The 20259-nt window shown below is 37.7% G+C and overlaps 1 protein-coding gene across 6 annotated transcripts in view; it reads left to right on the forward strand.

Moving 5' to 3' along the window:
* CCDC91 (coiled-coil domain containing 91) overlaps positions 1 to 20259 on the forward strand; it is a 398212-nt gene that overhangs the window by 369912 nt on the left and 8041 nt on the right. The window contains exon 13 of one of the 6 annotated variants that reach the window (XR_011464286.1): positions 12621 to 12749. The exons of 4 other annotated variants lie outside the window; for them this stretch is intronic. Coding sequence is in view for 1 of the 2 variants with exons in the window: in XM_070371255.1 (XP_070227356.1) it covers positions 5308 to 5476 (169 nt within the window). In the remaining variant the exon portion in view is untranslated. Of the gene's footprint in view, positions 1 to 5307; positions 5477 to 12620; positions 12750 to 20259 lie in introns of all 6 variants that reach the window. One more of the 6 variants, XM_070371255.1, reaches the window with a different exon arrangement.

Below are 20259 nucleotides of genomic sequence, written 5' to 3' on the forward strand. Positions count from 1 at the left end.
CATGGCGGGCTGCAGTCCATGGGGTCACAAAGAGTCAGATGCAACTGAGCGCACACACACACACACACCATACAAATAAAAACCGTTATCCATTATTTAGAATGCAAACCTTTATCACATGTGATATTGTACTTTATTAATTAGATTATGTAATTTTAAAGAATAGCCATCACAGTGTGGTGGTTTAGTCACTAAATTGTGTCTGACTCTTGTGACCCCATCGATTTTAGGTTCCTCTGCCCATGGGATTCTCCAGGCAAGAATACTGGAGTGGGTTGCCATTTCCTTCTCCAGGGAATCTTCCCAACCCAGGAATCGAACCTGGGTCTCCTGCCTTGCAGGCAGATTCTTTACCGACTAAGCTATGAGGGAACCCCTATCACTAGTGTACTATTTTTTAAAATGATTTGCAAGCTTTTAAAATCATTTTAAATAATTTATACATCTATTTGAAGGTAAAAATATTAAAATCTTGAAAATTTTGAAAATGTATGACAGTATTTTTTTCTAAAGTGTAACTGCTAAAATAATTATTTTTTTCTCTTTTTGTTCTTTATTCAATAAATTCATCAAACATTTAGTCAACACCCCATATGCCAGGTACTATTTTAAACATTGTAGATATAAAAGTAAATGTATCAGAATCCCTATTTTCCTTAGGATTTTCTAGGGAGCTTACATTTTAATAGGCTGTGAGACTGACAATAAGTACATGTATATTTTGGTGGAATCAAGCTGGAATCAAGATTGCTGGGAGAAATATCAATAACCCCAGATACACAGATGATACCAGCCTTATGGCAGAAAGCAAAGAAGAACTAAAGAGCCTCTTAATGAAAGTGAAAGAGCAGAGTGGGCTTAAAACTCAACATTCAGAAAACTAAGATCATGGCATCTGGTCCCAATCACTTCATGGCAAATAGATGGGGAAGTAATGGAAACAGTGAGAGACTATTTTTGAGGGCTCCAAAATCACTGCAGATGGTGATTGCAGCCATGAAATTAAAAGACACTTGCTCCTTGGAAGAAAAACTATGACCAACCTAGACAGCATATTAAAAAGCAGAGACATTATTTTGCTGACAAAGGTCCATCTAGTCAAAGCTATGGTTTTTCCAGCAGTCATGTGAGAGTGAGGATGTGAGAGTTGGACTATAAAGAAAGCTGAGCGCCGAAGAATTGATGCTTTTGAACTGTGGTGTTGGAGACAACTCTTGAGAGTCCCTTGGACACCAAGTAGATCAAACCAGTCAATACTAAAGGAAATCAGTCCTGAATATTCACTGGAAGGACTGATGCTGAAGCTGAAGCTACAATACTTTGGCCACTTGATGCAAAGAACTGACTCATTTGAAAAGACCCTGGTGCTGGGAAAGATTGAAGGCAGGAAGGAGAAGGGGATGACAGAGGATTAGATGGTTGGATGGCATCACTGACTTGATGGATATGAGTTTGAGCAGGCTCCGGCAGTTGATGATGGACAGGAAAGTCTGGCATGCTGCAGTCCACAGGGTCGCAAAGAGCTGGGCAGGACTTGAGCGGCTGAACTGATAATGTTTGGGGATAATAAATGTCATGAAGAAGGATCAGGAGTTACTGATGCAGATGAAGAGTAGGGATGCTCTTTTAAAGTGAGTGAACAAAAAAAAAAAAAAAGTGAGTGAGAGCAGGCCTCAGTGATGAACTGAGTTGGCATTGAAGAATAGACATGAATATAGACAGTGATCAAGTCATGCAACTGTCTAGGAGAAGAACATTCCAGATAAAACACCAAGAGCAGTGGGCTGATATAGAAGACTGCTTGGTTGTATTTGAGAAAATGTAAGAAAGACAGGATGCTTGAAGCAAAATGTGCAACAGGAAGATGGTTAGGAAGTGAAGTTTGAAGTGTTTGCCCAAAAGAAAACTGAAAAAAGGGATTTACATTGAGATGTGACTGATCTCTATCAAATGCTATCATGGACTTATAATTGAGCAGTCCTTAATTAGTGTTATCTCTGATGACCTAACAATGAAAGGACTTCAGAAATTATAATTTAAACTCTGAAAAGGCTCAATGAATTTTAATTTTTAAATGCATATTTTCAGAGAAGTAAAATGGAGTGATCACTGTTGAGCATAACATATATTGCTAGGGTAAAAATGGTAGGGAACACTGAGTGAATATAAAAGTTTAAAGAAAGAGGAAGAACAATGTAAAATTTCCAGATTTTAGAGAAGAGTATGCTTATATACTTTTTAAATGAGCTTTTAATTATAGTAAAGTTCTGCTTTAAAATATTTTCATTGAGTCTCTTTTTCACATTTTAAGAGTTGTGAAATTGCACCTGGCTTATTCATACTCAAAATGAGGCACCTGCGATCTCTTAATTAGGAGCAAGTTTCCAAAACAAATAATCCTTATTTTTACATTAAATTTGTTCACTTCATTTTCTGTCAATAGTTTGCTTGCCTATAAAATATAAACTGAGTTTTAAATATTTTCTTCAAGATTAATTTTTGTGGTTTTATCCTTTAATCAAGTAATTTATGTCAATTTTCTAGTAAGTTACACTTTAAGTGGTTGTTATTGATAACTATCATTTTGGTATTTTGATTATCTGATAAACATACTCCTCAATTCTATTAAAGCTTCCATTTTTGCATTACCAAAGACTATTTTGAGATGGATGTAACTAAAAATTATGTGGTTCGCTTTGTAATGACTCAAGAATACAGAAAATTTAGCCACTGAAGTGATCCTTAATATTTATTTATTTATTTATTCATTCATTCATAGTGCTCCCTCTCCCAGCACCCCCACCGTTTACCTTTTTTGGATTAAATAGCCAAGTAATGAGAACCAGATTTTGAAATGTTGCTTTGCTGTGATTTTTTTTTTCAAACTTTATTTGAAATGTGTTTCATTAACCCTTCCAACAGCTTCACTATTTGATTTGGACAACAGAAGTACTTTGTAGTCTTTAGCATGTGTAGATACCTTGTAATAATTTTTTAATTAAATGTTTTCTTCATTTTTCCTGTACTTTCATGTATGTTAGCAACAATGCATCCCTGGTGGCTCAGATGGTAAAGAATCTGCCTGCAGTGCAGGAGACCTGGTTTGATCCTTGGGTTGGGAAGATTCCCTTAGAGAAGGAAATGGCAACCCACTCCAGTATCCTTGCCTGGAAAAATCCGTGGATGGAGGAGCCTGGCAAGCTACAGTCCATGGGGTCTCAAAGAGTTGGACACGACTGAGCGACTTCACTTTCATGTATTCTAGAATCTGAATAGTCCTTTACACTATTATTTATTCTCCCTATACCATTTACTAAAGTTGATTTAAAAAGATATGCTATGCTATGCTATGCTAAGTCACTTCAGTCATGTCCGATTCTGTGTGACCCCATAGACGGCAGCCACCAGGCTCCCCCATCCCTGGGATTCTCCAGGCAAGAACCACTCCCCATAAATACTGTTTTCATTAAATATTCATCTTCTATCACAAAGTATTGGACATTAATTCAGCACAACAGTATGAGTTTAGACTCTGGAGCCAAGAACTTGTATGTTCTGAATATAGTTTACTGCCAGTCCTCAGATACAGAACTCTTTGATGTTCTAATTTCCTCATCTGTAAAATAGGAGTGATGATCAGAATTGTCAGTACTTAGTTTCCATTCTACTTTTGAGACTTCTTTTGAAACTACTAAATTTACCTGATGAAATCAATATTTTGTACAACTTTGTACAATTCTTTTGCATAACAACAGTTTTAGTACAAGGAACCTTGTGGAGTGATCATCAAATAGTGGGATGAAGTCCCTCAAGGAAATGAAATGCCAGTCAGCTTTCTTTGCTTTCCAGGATTTCATCCCTCTTTTTGATGGGCCCAGATTCAATGCAATCAGTTGTGACTTTGTTTCCTATCTATAGGATACATGTAAAATCTATTTGTAACACTCCCCCAAAGAACTCAATTCTTCTGTTGACTTTAACTGAACAAGACTCCAAACATGTCTTTTCTTAACTGTGGTTCAATATTCCTTAAAATATGAATACTAGATTGGTAATTTTGGAAGTAATTTATGAACTAATGAACTCTTGGCAATCCCAGCTTTAATGCCACCTCTGAGGAAGAGTACTTCTGCAGAGGTCTCTAATATCTGCATTAGTGTAGTGGTCTTCCTCCCTAAACAGTGTCCCTACGTTTTCTCATTTCTCTCTCAGCTCACAACATAGGTAATGCTGGACACATGATTCATTTTTATGTAAAGCTCTCTGATCACTGAAAGGTCTACTTTTTGTTAAAAATTGTACTTATATATATATATATACTCAACATAAATTTTAAAATATACTTCAGTGTTTTCTTTGACTAAATGAAGAACTATATAGATTTATCTTTTTAGTAGTTTTAGGTTTATAACAAAATTGAGAGGAAGATACAGATTTACCATATACTCTCTGCCCCCAGAGATGTACCGTCTCCCTGTTATCAGCATCCCCCACAGGTTAGTACATTTGTTACAACTGGTAAACATACAGTAACACATCGCAGTCACTCAGAATCCACAGTTTAGACTGGGATTCATTCTTTGTATTGTACATTTCATAAGTTTTGACAAATACATAATGATATGTGCATGCTAAGTCACTTCAGTCGTGTCCAACTCTTTGTGACCCTATGGACTGTAGCCTACCAGTCTCCTCTGTCTGTGATGATTCTCCAAGCAAGACTACTGAGTTGCCATGCCCTCCTCCAGGGGATCTTCCCGACCCAGGGATCAAACCCGCATCCCTGCATTGTAACATCATACAGGGATCAAACTCATGACTTGCCACCCTGTAACATCATACGGTTTATGTTTACTGTCCTAAAAATCCTCTGTGCTCTGCCTATTCAACACGTCCTACTCCACCCCAACAACCAGTGATCTTTTTACTGTCTGTGGGTTTTTTCTTTAACAAAATGTCATATAATTGGAATCATATGTAACCTCTTCAGATTGGCTTCTCTCTCATTATTAGGCATTTACGGCTTCCCAGGTGCCGCTAGTGGTAAAGAATGTTGCCTACCAATGCAAGAGACATGAGGTTCAATCCCTGGGTCAGGAAGATCCCCTGCAGAAGGGAATGGCAAACCACTCCAGTATTCTTGCCTGTAGAACCCCATGGACAGAGGAACTTGGCAGACTACAGTCCATGGGGTTGCAAAGAGTCAGACATGACTGAAGCTACTTAGCACACAGCACAGGCATTTAACTTTCCTCCATGGCTTTTCATGGTTTGATCACTCATTTTTTTTTTTTTTGTGCTGAATAGTATTTCATTTTCTGGATATACTACAGTTTACCCATTCACCTGTTGGAGGACATCATTCGGTTCAGTTCGGTCGCTCAGTCGTGTCCAACTCTTTGCAACGCCATGAATCGCAGCACGCCAGGCCTCCCTGTGTATCACCAACTCCCGGAGTTCACTCAAACAAACTCAGGTCCGTCAAATCGGTGATGCCATCCAGCCATCTCATCCTCTGTCGTCCCCTTTTCCTCCTGCCCCCAATCCCTCCCAGCATCAGAGTCTTTTCCAATGAGTCAACTCTTCGCATGAGGTGGCCAAAGTACTGGAGTTTCAGCTTTAGCATCATTCCTTCCAAAGAACACCCACGACATCATATTTATTCCCAAATTTGGGCAGTTATGAAGAAAGCTGCTATAAACATTCACATTTAGGTTTTATGTATGAACATAAATTTTCAACTCCTTTGTTAAATACCAGGGAGCACAATTTCTGAACCATATAGTAAAAATACATTTAGTTTTATAAGAAACCACCAAATTGTTTTCCAAAGTGGCTGGACCATTTTGCATTCCCACCAGCAGTGAATGAGAGTTGCTCCATATCCTCACTAGCATTTAGAGATGTAAATTTTCCAGATTTTGGTCATTCTAATAGGTGTGTAGGGGTATGTCATTTTAATATGTATTTCTCTGAAGGCATATGATGTTGAGCATCTTTTCATATGTATGTTTGCCATCTGTTTATCATTCCATCTTTATTATAAAACAAAGATTTTTACCTTCCTTTCAATCTGTATAGCTTTTATTTTGCTTTCTTGACTTATTGCATTAGCAAGGACTTCTGTTATGATGTTGAAAGGATGGTTAAGAGAGGACATCCTTGCCTTGCACCTGATCTTAGTGGGAAAGCTTTGAATTTATCACCTAAAGTATAATGTTAGCTCAAGGTTTTTTGTGAATAGTGTCTATGAAGTTAAGAAAGTTTCCCTCCTTCCTAGTTTGCTGAGGGATTTTATTGTGTGTGTTAGATTTTGTCAAATCATTGTCTGCATCTATTGATATGATCATGTGGTTTTTCTTATTTAGCTTGTTGATGTGATGATTAATTTTTGAATGTTGAACTAGCCTTGCACACTTGAGATAAAACCTACTTTGTCATTGTATATAATTCTTTTTATACTTTTTTGGGTTGATTTGCTAGTATTTTATCAAGGATTTTTTCATCTGTGTTCATGAGAGATGTCTTGTTTTCTGTTTATGTCTTTGTTTGGTGTTGGTATTAGAGTAATGTTGGCCACAACATTACTAGAATGTTGGCCTAGAATGAATTAGGAAACATTCTCTCTGCTTCTTTCCTCTGATTCCATATAGCTTTTGACTGCTAGATTTTCATAGAAAAATTAGTAAGACCAACTTCTACTCAGAGCATATGATTTGATTTTTGGTTTAGCATACTTAACATTTAACATATATTTCATATATATGGTTATATTCAGAGTCACTATCTTGGCATTTCCTGAAGACTTTAAACTCCATAGTGTGTTTTACTTACAGAAATCTAGATATACATCAGCAAAACTATGATTTTTCATCCAAGCATAGTGATACCTATATAGTAAATGAGGTGGTAAGTCATTTGGATAGGTCATACCTATGGAATTTCTCTATGATAATAGTCTGCATTTGTTTTACCACACACCATTTAGATTACCTGATCCTGCTATTTCCTTGCATAATGTCATTTGTTTACATCAGAACACAAGAAGAAAGAGTTTCAGTGTATTGGCTGAATTTGTTCGCATTAAAATAAAAAGAGAAAAGTTTCACTGTATTGGCTGCATTGCCGTAATTAATGGCGGCCTCAGAAAGTACACTGTATGGAGAAAGAGCAGATGTCTTGGGACTGTGTGATACTTTATATGATATTTCAGGTGCATCTCAAACGCAGTATGCACTTATGGGTAACTTTTGTAAGAAATAGAATTTCCTCCCACCTTTGTTAATCTTACTTCCTAGTTGTGATGCATTTGTAAAGATGCTTGGGGAAGGTGGATTACACTTAAGACACTTTGCCAGGTTTTCTTCTGAACCTTTCTCCCTTGTCAATATAAATATAAAAATACAAGTATAGGTGAGAAATAAAAATTTTAAATGGGCATTTTTATTAATTGACATGGCTCTTTCTGTAAGAATTCTAGTTTCCAACCATTTGCTTCTTTTGGATGTATAAAAAGCAACTACAGATGATCATTATTATTTAATTGACAAGAAAAGTAAGTGGTTGAAATAGTAACAAGTCATATAATAGCTTTTATACCAGCCTCACAAATATCTCTGGGCTATGAACCATCAATTTATGAAATTTCTACCCAAAACGCCACCAATTCTGATTTGCAAATTCCCTACAGATATTTAAAGAAAGAAATAGAAGATTCTTGGTCTTTTCTTGTTTTGTTTACCATTACTGGATTGTCCCATTTTATTGGAAAGTCTTTTAACTTTTACATAGTAGCATGGCGTAGGTCTACTTTTCATCTTAGTAAGAATAGTATACAAGTAGAAATGTGTGGTTTTGAATCAGATTTCCTGGATTAAAACTGACCTTTGCAATTTATTAGATGTGTAAATTTAGGCAAGTACTTTAACCTCTCTTGTCACATTTTGTTCATCTGTAAAATGGAGATTAAAATAGTTCCTACCTCACATAGGATTATTATGAGAATTTAATTAGTTAGCATGTGTAGTGTTTACATTACTTGGCACATAAAACATTCACTTTTGCTGTTAGCTACTGGTGCTGTTATTTTATTGTTGAGATGAGCCCCTTAAATGTATGGTTGAGATCAGATTATGTCTGGTTCTACTCATTCTGTCTTGATTTTTAAATATTAAATATTTTTTGTTCCAGAAGTGCATAAAATATATGTTTTATATATTTCATGTTGAATGGAAAATGAACACCAAACAATGAGTGTGAAACTGATGGAAAGTCAATATAAATGTATATTTATGCCACAATGTCCTGTCTACTTACCAAAGTTAATCTGCAAAATTACTTGGAATTTCCTGGGGACAAAACTATCATATTTTATCCATAATATAAGTTTTAAATTGATTAAGAACTTTGTTTCTTTCCATATATTAACTTGTTTGCCTAGGCAAAATTTCACTGCTTTAGTTTAAAATTCATCCCCTTTATTTATTTTTTAACATTTTTAGGTGTTTTCACTCTAAAGTTTGTAGATTAGATACTCTAGCAAAGAACAAGAAAAGAAAAGATACTTGTCAATGCAACTTGGAGGTGTATATGTTCAGGTGATTGGCATAACCTGATTACTATGATTTTTTATTTTTAACCATTCATATACTCTTAAGCTATTAGAGGACATTATATTCCACTAGTTGTTTTTCAGCCCCCAAATGAAAATTTCTAACTCAGTGGAAATTTCAGTCTCACTTCCAACATTTTGAGCTTATCCTCAAGTACATTTTTGTTTCTGTTTTAGTAGTAGACACACACAGTGTAGTCTTGGTACCCTTGTCACTGGAACTTATACTTTCCTCCTAGTAACAGAAGCTAGAAATAGCAGTAAGTCAGAGGTGAGTAGTTTAAAGGTACAAAAGCTTAGCAAAGTCATAAAACATTCAGGATCCTTCTGACTTTGTAGGGCTTCCCTGATAGCTCAGTTGGTAAAGAATCCACTTGCAATGCAGGAGACCCTGGTTCGATTCCTTGGGTTGGGAAGATCTGCTGAAGAAGGAATAGGCTACCCACTCCAGTATTCTTGGGCATCCCTTGTGGCTCAGCTGGTAAAGAATCCACCTGCAGTGTGGGAGATCTGGGTTCAGTCCCTGGGTTGGGTAGATCCCCTGGAGAAGGGAAAGGCTACCCACTCCAGTATTCTGGCCTGAAGAATTTCATGCACTGTATATATAGTCCAAGGGGTTGTAAAGAGTCAGACATGACTAAGTGACTTTCACACACACACACTCTCACTCTGACTTTGTACCTTTTAACTCCTTAGCACTGGCTTACATGATTAAGGCTATAAAATGGCAGCTGGAGCTCCAGTAAATACATTTGAGGTAGAGGAAAAGGGAAGGATGCAAGAATCAAAAAAGGGAAAAGAAAATCGAGACAGGTGTCTGTCCACTTTTAAGGAGCTCTTCTGGAGATCCTCCCCAATAACTTGCACTAACATCTCTTTAGTTACCCCTTGCAGCCAGCTGGAAGGAAATCTTGGGAATGATACCTTGAGGAAGTTCACATTTTTCCTAGGACTAAAGTGGAATTTCATTGGTAAGAAAGATGAGTGGATGTTGGAGAGAGAACTCTCAAGCTTTGCCGTAATCCCTGACTTCTTGTATCTTCTGTTTGGTAGGTTCCAGTGTTGAGTATTTTCAGCATCTCTTTGAGCAGGTGCTATTGCTATTGCCAGTTTTAGACAATAATATCCAAATTTAGCTTTCTTAATTGAAACCAAACCTCCTTTACTTGTTTACAAGGAGGGAGGTTATGGTTTTTTTACTTTTCTCAAGCCAGCTGGGATTTTAGGGTGTTTTCCTACTTGATTCCTTTAGGTGGATAAATGTGTTTTAAAATGTGCCAGACGTACGGCATCATGTTTTTTCAAGGCTTTAGCAGTCAAGTACACGCTGTAAAATCCTGAATGGAAAAGAAGAGCAGCCCTATTTATTTAAAATAAGAGGAAAAACATCTATTCTCACTGACTTCCATCTGATTAAATGTTTCTTTGTTCCATTGGTTCTATTTTGGATACTGAGGATTTCCTAATGGGAATCAGATATGTGTCGCAGGTGTGGGGTAGCTCACCCTGCGCACGTGGCCCCTCCTATCACTAGTGGAAAAGAAGGTAAGCAAGCAAAGATTGTCGAAACCTCAGAGGTACCCCCAAGGTGAGGTCCACCCCACACAGTGCCTTTTTGAGTATTTCCCCTTTCTTTCATTATGGATCTGGAAAGAAGTAATCTATTGTTTTTATATACAGCCACTGAGGTTTACAGATCCTTTAAGGCATATGTGATGTATTTAACATGCCAGTTTTTCTTCAGATGCTTCTGTTGCATTTTAAGGGAAACATTTATATGTTAATATAACAGAAAGCTTCCTGAACCTGCTGTTTAGGAAGAGAAGAAAATTACATGTTTTAATAACTGTATCTATAGGGCTTTTGGCATCTTGACAAGTTTTTGCACAAGTGTACACAGTGCAAGAAACCCCTAAATATTTATAGTAAAACAGATACTGTGCCAAGGCCCCCGGCCATAACTGAAGTTCTTATCTGAAAAGGCACTGGAGTATTGTGGTTGAGAGAATAGCTTGGTATCATACACACCTGTATTTGAATCCTGTCCCTACCACTCGGGCAAGTCATAACAGTCCTAAGCCTCAATGGCCTCATTCAGTTTCAGTAGAATAAAACTGAGATAATACACAGTAGATAGTTTCCAGTGAAGCCCTGTACTTATGTAATTACCTCCCCTTGAGCCTGGGCTGGATGAAGTGAAGTTGACTTTTAGGAAGATTGTGGCCTCTGGCTTGGGTGTTATCTTGCTCTCTCGGTGTGCTCCTGCTAATTCTCCCTTGGGTTCCTTGCTTTGGGAGAAGTCAGCTGTTATGTTATTAAGCAGCCTTGTGGAGAAGCTCACATGAGCTCTGTTGAAAGTGGATGTTTTGAGGCCTATCATCAACCACTCAGTGAGCTTGCAATCAGCATCTTTCCCAGCTGAACTTTGAGTTGACTGCAGCCCCAATGATGCCTTGATTGTAACGCCTTGGCAGAGACCATGCATGAGAGGCACTCAGTTAATCTGCACCCAGTTTCCTGACCCACAAAAACAGGGAGATGATTAATATCACAGTTTTTTGTTTTGATTTAAGCCATGATTAGGGTGATTTGTTACACAGTAATCGATAACCAAGGGCTTCCCAGGTGGTTCAGTGGTAAGAATCCACCTGCCAGTGCAGGTGACAGGTTCTATCCCTGAGTTGGGAATATTCTCTGGAGAAGGAAATGGCAACTGACTCTAGTATTCTTGCCTGGGAAATCCCATGGACAGAGGAGCCTGGCCAGCTAGAGTCTAGAGTAGCTATAGTCCAGATCGCAAAGAGTCAGACACTACTTGGTGACTAAACAACAACAAATAGATAACAAATACAACACAGAGGCCAGTTCACCTGTGCATAGCAGGTAGTGATAGTAACACTGTGCTCAGAACAAGAAAAGATTAGACTTGATATGTGTGGAGAGAGCTTGCAATAAAGCCTTTTGGGGAATTTCCTGGCAGTCCAGTGGTTAGGACTATGTGCATTCACTGCCAAGGGCCCGGGTTCATTCCCTGGTCAGCGAACTAAGATCCCACAAGTTGTGCGGTGTGGCCAAAAAAAAGAAGTAGGTTTGTGGACAGTCCTTTGCCTGCTTTTGTAAATTGAAACATAAAAGACAAAATGTATCAGTCATTTGAGAATTTTAAGATAGCACAGGAAGACAAGAACCCCCAGAAGTAGTCATGTAATTCTTCCTCCTATTTGAAAATAAGATGAAATTTAAATTGCCAAAAAATCAAAACAAAAAAAGGATATAGAAAGTAATTTGCAAATATTGTTCCTTAGATTGGCACAAAAGAATTGCTAAAATATTAACTTAAATTGATGAAAATATAAGTTTATTTTTGTTGTGCTTGATCAATTTGTTACTTAACAATGTTTGTTCAGGATTTTTGTGTTGTTTAATTTACAAAAGACCAGTGATCTTTGCAATGCTTTTGCACTAACCAAGATTTGAAAATATGTAGAAAAAGGTTGTTCATGGCTTGGGAACATGTAATAAATTGTATTTAACACTTTATATGGAAATGTCATATTGAAATCGGTTAGTCTGTCTTGCCAGAATCAATCCATTTTTCATTTGAGATAAATTCTTACCATTGAACCCTGGAAAGTAGAATATGGAACTTAATAGGTAAATACAACCTTATGGGTCAGAGCCCTAAGATAGAATTTCTATGCAATTACTACTTTACTATACAATTTCCCACATGGTACTAGTGGTAAAGAACCCACCTGCCAATGCAGGAGACATAAGAGTCCCAGGTTTGATCCCTGGGTCAGGAGGATCTCCTGGGAAAAAAAGCCTGGCAACCCATTCCAGTATTCTTGCTTGGAAAATTCCATGGACAGAGGAGCCTGGCAGGTTACAGTCCATAGGGTCGCAAAAACTTGGACACAACTGAAGCAACTTAGTGCACTTAACACATACAATTTTAATTACCTTTACTTTTGTTGTAAAATTTTCCTAAATCTGTGGCTTTTTTCAGATGTTTTGGAAATTGTCTGAATTAGGAGAAAAGCAGTTGTTACCAGAATTATTTTCTTTTCAAGTTTATTAAGCTTCACACATGGAACCTTCTACTAGAAAGTCTAGTGCCTGTTATCAGGAAGCAAAGGTAAAACATTCACTCCCTCCCCCAATGCATCCTTTTCTGGCCTACTGCTCTTGTGCTAACTTACAAGACTGAATAATGTGCCTGCACATTAAAGTTTGGAATATATGCTGGTTTATGCTGCCCAGATGATTTAGTGAAGAACAAAAATGAGTGTTCCCATTCCCCGTGGATTCTGTGGTAGTTTTGGATAAAAAGGCAGAACTGCCCAAATATGTAGAGCTATAGATGACTCAAAAAAAGAGAATTTACTTACCCTAAGACATCTTAAAAACAAAAACAAAACAAATCAAAACTCACAGTTCTTTAGTTGTGGCCAATAGGATTTAAGACTCTTTATACCCATTTTTCATTTACTCTTAAAAGAGCATCTGTAATTCATCTTGTGCTTGCTGGCAAGTTACACAACTTCTTTATATGTTGATAGATTTTTACTAAATAGATTATATTTGAAATATACTTTAAAGTTGGAAAGTTTCTCAAAGAGGAAAGGAGATGTGAACTCTGGATTGAGTATTCAGTAGACATTAAAGCTCTTTGAATGTTCTGATAAAGATCAGACCGACATTTCAGAAGTTCAGGTCAAAGCACCTGGCACTGCCTTAGATCAAATCACTCTCCTGATCATATTGAAATCTTTTAGAGTCAGAGTCATTCTAAACATATATTACTGTATCAGTGTTATCCTGAAGTTGGTTCAGAATCTCTTTCAACGTGATTTATAATAACAACATAAAGCTAAATTTTAGCTCAATACTTTGGCCACCTGATGCAAAGAGCTGACTCATTGGAAAAGATCCTGATGCTGGGAAAGACTGAGGGCATGAGGAGAAGGGAGTGACAGAGGATGAGCTGGTTGGATGGCATCACCAACTCAATGGACGTGATTTTGAGCAAGCTCCAGAAGATGGTGAAGGACAGGGAAGCCTGGTGTGCTGCAGTCCGTTGGGTCGCAAAGAGTCAGACACGACTTAGCAATTGAACAACAACAATAGTTGTATTCCCAGAGAGGGAGTTTTCTATGTCAACTTCAGGTTTATATACAGGCTATATTTCTTGCAGTCCAATTTATTTATCTGAAAATATAAAGAAAAGATTATTTTATTACTTGTCTAAAATATGTAGATGATTTTAAAAGAGAAACTCTTTATGGTTATAATATCAGTAATAAGACATTTACTATTGAGACTCCATTAATGCTACAATAATATTACAGATAAGTCTAAATTTTCTTAGGCTGAAATGCAGAAATTGAGGATATAGGATATAGGTGGTATTTAAAGCAAAAATGTTTAAATGTCACAATAAAAATAATTACCACTAAAGAGTGAAAATCATCTTCAAGTCTATCAGCCCCTAATGGGATAATTTCATGAAACCAACTAGCCTATTATGAGTGTGCATATTAAGTTTTAAAACTGATACATAATCCACTTCTTTTATGGCTACATTAAAAGACAGGATATTTATATCATTCCCCCCCAAATGATTGTCAGCACCTTTCTGGTCCTAATGTTGGTATTCAAGTCCATTGTCAAAATGTAGTGAGGCCGTAGTCGTCTTGATATATAGTTTCTCAAGCAAAGATAAACTCAAGCTAATACGTGTAAATATATTTTGAAGGAGTGTATTTTTTAAGTGTAAGATGACGTATTGTAGTTCAGTCACTAAGTTGTGTCTGACTCTGCAACACCATTGACTACAGCTCACCAGGCTTCCCTGTCTTTGACTATCTCCTGGAGTTTGCTCAGACTCATGTTAATTGTGTTGGTCATGCTATCCAACCATCTCATCCTCTGTTGCCCTCTTCTTCTCCTGCCCTCAGTCTTACCCAGCATCAGGGCCTTTTCCAATGAATCAGCTCTTCACACCAAGTGACCAAAGTATCAGAGCTTCAGCTTCAGCATCAGACTTTCCAATGAATATTCAGGGTTGATTTCCTTTAGTATTGACTGATTTGATCTCCTTGCAGTCCAAGGGACTCTCAAGAGTTGTGCTGTGATTCCCAGCACCAGTTTGAAGGCATCAATTCTTTAGCAATCACCCTTCTTTATGATCCACCTCTCACATCCATACGTGACTACTAGAAAAAACATAGCTTTGACTATATGGACCTTTGTCAGCAAAATGATACTAGGTTTGTGAAACTGGTCTATTAACAATTCAACGGAGAAGGCAGTGGCATCCCACTCCAGTACTCTTGCCTGGAAAATCCCATGGACAGAGGAGCCTGGTAGGCTGCAGTCCATGGGGTCGCTAAGAGTCAGACACGACTGAGCGACTTGACTTTGACTTTTCACTTTCATGCATTGGAGGAGGAAATGGCAACCCACTCCAGTGTTCTTGCCTGGAGAATCCCAGGGATGGGGGAGCCTGGTGGGCTGTCATCTCTGGGGTCGCACAGAGTCGGACATGACTGAAGCGACTTAGCAGCAACAATTCAACATGTCAGTTTTCCAAAATTATAAAATGTAGATGTTAGACTAAGCAGCCTCAAAGTTTCTTAACATTAAAATTCCAAGATGATAGGGGACTAAGGGGAAACTGAATCAGTGCAACCTACTCTCTATATACACATTTCGTTTTGAGTCTAGGGGATTTCTCAAGAAAAATGGATTTGTGGGGCATTTTCCAAAGTATGCTTTATACACACACACGATTCCAAGGTCTAAAAGTTTGAGAAACATTAGTTATGCCCTAGCCATATTGGCAGCTCACAATGCTTCTTCTTAGCACTAAGGCTCTGAGAATTCCTATATAAAAGGAACGCTTTTTTATCTTTCATTTCCCCAGTTTTCTCCAGTTCATCATATCTTAGAAATGCCACCACTGTTCTAAGAATCACCTTTTATTTCTCTTTTCCTTTCATCCATGCACTTCCTATCCATCAGTAACTCCAGTTGGTCTTGTCTAAAAATAGGACCAGCTGTTAAGCCTCTACTGCCAATAGTCTGATTAACTGTATATTTTTTCCCAGGCCAAAAACTCTCTTAATTGGATTTTCTTCTTCCACTCTTGCCCCCTCTACAATCTGTTGTTCCCAGTAATGAGGTGTGATTTTGTTGTTGTTGTTGTTTGACAATGACACATGGCTTCAGTTCAGTTTAGTCGCTCAGTCGTGTCCGACTCTTTGCAACCCCATGAATCGCAGCACACGAGGCCTCCCTGTCCATCACCAACTCCCGGAGTTCACTCAGACTCATGTCCATTGAATCAGTGATGCCATCCAGCCATCTCATCCTCTCTCGTTCCCTTCTTCTCCTGCCCTCAATCCCTCGCAGCATCAGAGTCTTTTCCAATGAGTCAACTCTTCACATCAGGTGGCCAAAGTACTGGAGTTTCAGCTTTAGCATCATTCCTTCCAAAGAAATCCCAGGGCTGATCTCCTTCAGAATGGACTGGTTGGATCTCCTTGCAGTCCAAGGGACTCTCAAGAGTCTTCTCCAACACCACAGTTCAAAAGCAGCAATTCTTCGTTGCTCAGCTTTCTTTACAGTCCAACTCTCACATCCAAACATGTCTACTGGAAAAACCATAGCTTTGATTAGACGAACCTTTGTTGACAAAGTAATGTCTCTGCTTCTCAATATGCTATCTAGGTTGGTCATACCTTTCCTTCCAAGGAGTAAGCGTCTTTTAATTTTATGGCTGCAGTCACCATCTGCAGTGATTTTGGAGCCCCAAAAACTAAAGTCTGACACTATGGCTTATGGAATCTCAATTCTCTGATAAGGGATTGAACCAGGGCCGGAGCCCTGAAAGCTCGGAACCAGGGAACTCCCTACAAGTGTGACATTCTTCAAACAGAGAGTATGGCCACACTTCTGCTCAAAGCTCTCCAGATTTTTCCCATGCCCTGTTACACCTTCCTGCTCTAATCACTGTCTACTTCCCTGATGCTCTCCTACCCTACCAGGCCCCCCTTGCTCATTGTGCACCTATCTTATACTTATTGCCAGTCTTCACTGAAACCAAGTCTGAACACACATTTTGGACTTTTCTATTGTGTTTTCATCTGCTTTTGACATACTTTCCTGATGTTTTTGTATGATTCCTTTCCTCCCTCACTTGTCTTTTGTTAACATTTTTTTAAATTAATTAATTTATTTGGCTGAGCCAAGCCTTAAATGTGGCACGAGGGATCTTTTCATTGTATCAGGTGAACTCTTTGTTGCAGCATGTGAGATCTAGTTTCCTGACCAAAGATTGAACCCGTGACCCCTGCATTGGGAGCATAGAGTCTTAGCCACTGGACCACCACTTATTTTAAGTCTCTTAATTACTGCCTTTTCCAAGTGGTATGCTCTAACCATCCCTCCAAAAAGATCTCCTCTCTGCCTCTGTCAAATCCTCTGCTCTTTGTTATGTTTTATAGTGTTGATCTTCACCTGAAGAATATTAATTTGTTGTCTCCTCAACCTAAAATATAAAGTGTACAGTAGCAGAGAATAGTCTTCTCTACCACTATTCTCTAGTGCCTGAAGCAGTGCTTGGCACATAGTAGGTACAGAATAAATATTGAATAAATGAGTGAATGAAAAACTATATGACTACTCCTAAGCTCCACTAAACTCAAGTGTCACTTCCTTCCTTGGTGTCACTAAACAGTCTGTCTTTGTTCCTGCTCATCTGCTTTCCTAGATTTTTTGTCCACATCTTGTTTCTCTTTAAGAAAACACTCTTGATATTCTCTTTCAGTCTCTTCAAATCCTCCTCAACCTCTATGAAGCTGTCTCTGCTACACTCTCCCACCATGATCTCTCCCCAGTTCTGACCTTCCACTGGACTCATCTTTACCTAATTGTCATCACTTAGTTGTTCTTTAATGGTTGTGTGTGACTCTTCAAAAACATTACAAACTTAAGGACAAGGCCACTATTTGTATACTTTTGGGGGGTTCAGGGTAATAATGCACAAATAATAGCAGTCTTAACTTTTTTATTTATTAGCTGATTGACCAATTAATTAATGGATTAGCTCGATCTCAAGCGTGTATATAAATGAAACAACAGCTTGAAGGTGTGTGTGTATGATGTGTGAGTGTATGTGGTGGATGTATATTAAGTCAAAAAAAGAGAGGCATTCATATCCAACTAACATTGTTAAAAGGGTAGCATTGTAATAAAAACTGAAGAACTGTTTCATTTATCAGAAGGTAAACAGTCCTTCTTACCGGATATGATGTTATCAACTGGAAAACCTGCCTGAGTAATTACAGTTCCAGATCATCATACTTGATCTTTCTTCAATGCCTATGAAAGAGCTTGTTAGTGACTGTGAAAACAGAATCCATTCAACAAATTACTAAACATAAAAACATATGTTTATGAGTAATTTTCTATCAGTAGATTTGCTGAATATTGCTTTTTAAAAGCATAAGTTTAAAATATGCAGGAGGGAAGGTAACTTTAAGTTACCTTAAGTTGGAAAAGTAACTTTGATAAAAGTAGACCTATTTTCACGTCTTCTGATATATCTTGTTGTTGGTGAAACCCCAGAAAATACTGAAATCACAATTAATACTCTGTATTTTAAAATTCATATATATTAATTATATACATTCATAAATTTTGTGTATATATATTCAAAAACAAGTATCAGATTTTCTAGGATGTAAACAGTGTTCTTAACAGTCCCATTAAAATAAGCTATGTTGTTTTTAACCAAATTTGAATTTTGCTCTTTTGACCAGAATAAGTTGACCATGTATCCTATTATGCTTTGGTGATAGGAAATAAAAGCTAAAGTCTAGAGTTGTTTTGTTTGTCTTTTTCTTTTGCTATGGCATGAAATACTAATAACAAGTGAATCTAATATAGGGAGTTATTGAAAAATCATGTCTTTTTACCCCCTAACCTTAATATTAACTTTTAACAAGCTGTATGTATGCTTCTAAATGGGTTTCAGCAGTATGCTAGCAAACTGAAGAGATGACAAAGGGAAGAAAAGATTTTTAAAGTCTCATTGTCCATTTCAGGTATCTCAGAATTTCCAGGTTTTTTTTTTTCAGGTATCCGAAAGAGCTGAACAATAGCTGAAGCAGCAGTAAATAGAAGGGAAAAAAGTACAGTTAAAGCTACAATATTATAAGGAGATTGTAAGCCCCAGAGCCAAATATGTTTACCACCACTACTCTGGACATAATATTGTCAGCATGAAGTCACAGAACACAGATCTTTGATTCACTTTGAGATGAAAGTCGCAAAAACAGAACTAAGCCTCACTCTTCAACGGGGCAAAAATAACTCAATATTTTGCAAAAATTCTCCTTGTTTCAATAAAGGATAATAAGGTCATGCCTAATAAAATAGAAACTGTTGAAATTCAGGAATTTTCAGTTTGATGTACTTGTTTTAGAAAAAGGAATTGTCCCTGAACTATAAGAGAAAGACCTCAAGTGTCCCTCCCATGGACATGGTCTTAAGTACCAAACACAGAAAGCACTGCCAAATTGGAAGCTTAGATTTGAGATGACCCAATTCATCTTCTTCCTCAGAGTATCTTTGTTACCTTGTTTGCTCCTTAAAGAGCTGAACTCTTATTAATTGAATGGCTTCTTGCCTTCAGACAGTTCTGTGGAGACTCAGGAAGGATGTGAAGTTCAGCTACCTAAACCCAAAGTTAGTACATCAGTCATTTTATGGTGACGACTTCCAGGGTGACTTTCAACACAGGCAAGAGAAAGGAGTGCTTGGAGTCTCTCAAACATTTTTGTCCTTGTGCATATCCCTGCTTTTTACAAAATTACAGGATATTCATTCTGATGCATAATCTAGAGGATTGTTACAGTCGTAGGTTGATTGCTAGTTTGTGCAATTATGAGTTTATGCTATATGGTCTCAAAAGGAGAAATTTCTCCTCTTACCTAACATTCATAGATTCTAAGATATTAAATCAGTTTTGCTTTTAATAGAACTCCTGATGTTTTGGGGACATGGGGGCTTATAAAAGATTTTGAATTTATTAAATCTAACATTATATGTAATGAACCATAGTAATAAAAGCCACCTCCAAAATAAATCTACGTATTTCATTCTGACCCTTCCTTCTGAATACAAGTGTCAGCAGTTTTGGTTGTGTAAGTTTCTTGTCCTGAAATGTTGGCAACTCCATGAAGCCAAGGAGATCAAGAAGCAAAGAGCTCCCAACCTCCAGCAGCAGCAACATTCACAGCCGCCTGTGCTAAACTGTCTCTGATTATGACCCGGAGAAGATTACGGGATTCCCATTCATCCCAAGAGACAAACCACCTTCACAAATTGTTTCAAGCCAAACCATTTCAAAGAAAGTATCAGGAGAACACAAAAGACTACAGTCATGAATGAGGATCCAGTAATCAGCCTGTGTAAACCCCTCTAAGAATCTTAATATCTGATTCAGCATATAAAACAAATGGAGACACTAAAATGAGTGAATTAGAAGTCACCAGTGGATCATCAAAAAAGCAAGAGAGTTCCAGAAGAACATCTACTTCTGCTTTATCGACTATGCCAAAACCTTTGACTGTGTGGAT

The sequence above is a fragment of the Bos mutus genome, chromosome 5, assembly GCF_027580195.1.
Source record: "Bos mutus isolate GX-2022 chromosome 5, NWIPB_WYAK_1.1, whole genome shotgun sequence".
Classification (NCBI taxonomy): Eukaryota; Metazoa; Chordata; class Mammalia; order Artiodactyla; family Bovidae; genus Bos; species Bos mutus.